The sequence below is a fragment of the Humulus lupulus genome, chromosome 3 (assembly GCF_963169125.1).
Source record: "Humulus lupulus chromosome 3, drHumLupu1.1, whole genome shotgun sequence".
Classification (NCBI taxonomy): domain Eukaryota; kingdom Viridiplantae; phylum Streptophyta; class Magnoliopsida; order Rosales; family Cannabaceae; genus Humulus; species Humulus lupulus.
In genome coordinates, this window is record NC_084795.1 from 83,771,342 (window position 1) to 83,774,154 (window position 2,813).

General features: G+C 32.0%; 1 protein-coding gene across 1 annotated transcript; it reads right to left on the reverse strand.

The window, feature by feature from the left end:
• Positions 1 to 1,217: 1,217 nt before the first annotated feature.
• LOC133821224 (nuclear pore complex protein NUP93A-like) lies at positions 1,218 to 1,968 on the reverse strand. Its single transcript, XM_062253659.1, has 2 exons — positions 1,705 to 1,968; positions 1,218 to 1,398 (listed from the first exon to the last, which is right to left on the reverse strand). Exons 1-2 carry the CDS (start codon positions 1,900 to 1,902, stop codon positions 1,306 to 1,308), a joined length of 291 nt encoding a protein of 96 aa, XP_062109643.1. The 5' UTR covers positions 1,903 to 1,968; the 3' UTR covers positions 1,218 to 1,305.
• Positions 1,969 to 2,813: the final 845 nt, after the last annotated feature.

Sequence of the window (2,813 nt, forward strand, 5' to 3'; positions counted from 1 at the left end):
TGCTTGGTAAAATACTCATTAGAAAAGTTAGCTCAACCACTATATTATTATGAAATGAAAATGCAAATGCAAATGATACACCAACCAAACATATAAATATATATACAATACAACAACTAATTTATAAAGAAAACCCAATAGCATAGACACATGAACTAGAATTAGATCAAGTATAAAGTTCCAAATAACAAGAGTAATGAATTTGCAATTTTTATTGTAGATTTCCAAATACTGTGTGTCTTGTAGATACCTAAAACTATATAAGAGCAAACTCTGCTGTAATATAGAATATCGCTTCAGTGGCTTCAGGGAATATACCAATTCCAATCATGAAACCTTTTTACTATAAATAAACCAAGCATTTAGGTTTAATTTCTTCATGTTCAGCCAAGTGTCATCATATTGTATTCTACTAAAATATCATAAATTAAAGAATGCTAGTAGTCATCACCCTCTGCCACCATACTCTTTAATCACCAAAAAATGAAAAAGAAAAATGCCTTGGCACTAAAGGGAAAGGTTCGGAAGTCCAAAAAAGTGCTACTGCCCAAGTAGTATGAGCGCGTTATGACATTAGAAGAAGAGGACCAAAAAAAAGTAAAACAATCAGAAAGATATATTTCTTTTCAAACAACTCAACTGAATTAGAGATGTTGATAAAATTGAATATCATAGAGGCAAAAACAGAAGAGAAATAAGTATGAAAATTATATTTAAGCATTGCTGCAAAAAAAAAAAAAAAACATGCAAGCATTACCTTGTCATATAATCCAGCTTCCTGACACTAGTGAGCAGCTTTAAGTAAGAATTGCTTTCTTGAATTCTCATCATTAAAAAACTGGCTCAATTGACCATCTTCTCTCGTACCTCTTGTACTAAGTAGCAGATAGATCCCATTATCTTTCAACAACAGCTCCGTTAGGAGTTGTTTTAGCATCAATTTTTTCTGTCTTCGTTGATCTACAGTACCCTAAATATCAAAATAGCAAGTTCCCTAAATCAATGTAAAACACAATAGCAGAAGAAAAAATTTGAGCATAAGACATGAGCAAGTAAAGATCAATAAAGCTACAGAATTACTAGAATCTAGGCTACACTAAGCATCATTGGAAAAAATCATTCCCAAAATATTAAAATCCTGCTAGGCAGCAATAAACCGTCATGGTAGAATATTAAGTTATTACCAGGGCAGGATGACTTTGGATAGTATCCATTACATATTTTTCATGACCCCACTCAAGATGGTGCCTTGCACCAATAATTAAAGACGTCTTTTTTGACACGCTTTTTGGAACAGATGAGTCTTCACCAGTTACAAATCTTCTGAAAATGAACGGATTTTCCACCAGATGCATCCAGACCTAAACTTTCATAAGCATCCTTGAAAGCTGTCGCAGGCTAACAACAGAAACAAGCCATTAGATAGGTACTTAGCTCACTCAGCATAAACAAAACTTGACAACAATCTCTAAAGCATCACTCTGTTAAGGTGTCTTTTTCATAAAGTGAAAATAGAATTTAAAGAAGCAACTTAGTAATTTGTCAAAAAAAACTAAAACTTCACAGTTCAAAGCAGCAACTCAGTCATTTGTCAAAAAACTAAAATTAACAATCCACTAAATATTGAATGCCTCTCATTTAATTGTAGGAATCAAATATATAATAAGATCGATTGAATACAGGGAAAAAATTGTTTCAACTTACTTTAAATGGTAATCCACGTTCTCTTGCATCATTTAGATTCTTTACAACTTCAACATAGACAGCTGCCTTTTTCTCAAGGATAGGCTTGTTAACAAGAGGTACAAGCTGCATGCTAGATGCACCAGATGAAGCTTGAGGGCTAGAAGTCATCGACACTATCTGACCAAAGCGAGCACCCCCACTACTGCTAACTATCATGTTAGTTCTAGGTAATGTGGAAATTCGACTCAAGCTTTCAAGACTATCTCGTTTTTCTTTTTTCCAATCCTCCTACAGAGCATTAATATTTAAAAACCATCAGGATTCAAAGCTCAACAGCAATGATAATCACTGCATAGCATATATATATGCACACATAATCTGTCTATAATTTGTTCATTATTCTGCCATAGGAAGATAATAAAAATACCAATGTTCAATCAAGTATCAAGTCAAAATACTAATTCAACCACTGTCATATTTTTTCATTAATCCAATGACAATACTTTCAGCAATAAAAAAACAACATAATTTGTCCTTCACTCAATAAATATAGGCAGCATAAAGGCTAAGTCTTTCATTAAATTTCTATTATTACTTAAATAAACAACATAACTTATTATAAATTGCTGCAATATAAACGAAACCCTACAGAACTAAACTCTCTGAAATATTCAATAACATCAGAAATCATGTTTAATAAATAGAGTCATACTGAACAAGACCCAAAGCAAAGGAAAAAAAACAATAATAATTTCATATCTAAAACAAATATAATCATATTGGAATCATTAAAAGAGAGGAAGATAAAAGAGAGAATAGATAAATATGAGGTAGAGAAACAACTACATTATTATAAAATTACTCTACAGTAGCTAGTAAGTAACTTACATTATGATACAGAGCATCTTCACCAATTTGAAACATCAGAGCAACAGATAGATGTTTTTTGTTCTGACTTCACCACAGAAAAACCATACCCAAGTAAGGAAAAAAATCTAATGAAAACCATATTCAAACACAAAAACCATAAACCACATATTCAGACACAAAAACAAAGGCACTGCTGAAACTAGTAGAACAAAAATGAGTTCATAGTCTTTTTTTTAAACGTGCCTCAGGAGCACTAC

Bases quoted from the DNA above. Each gene is read 5' to 3' on its own strand.
- LOC133821224 (XM_062253659.1), bottom strand. From the start codon at position 1,902: ATGATAGTTAGCAGTAGTGGGGGTGCTCGCTTTGGTCAGATAGTGTCG. The intron at 1,399-1,704 runs GTAAGTTGAAAC...TTCTGTTGTTAG, and splicing joins AACGTGGATTACCATTTAAA to CCTGCGACAGCTTTCAAGGA.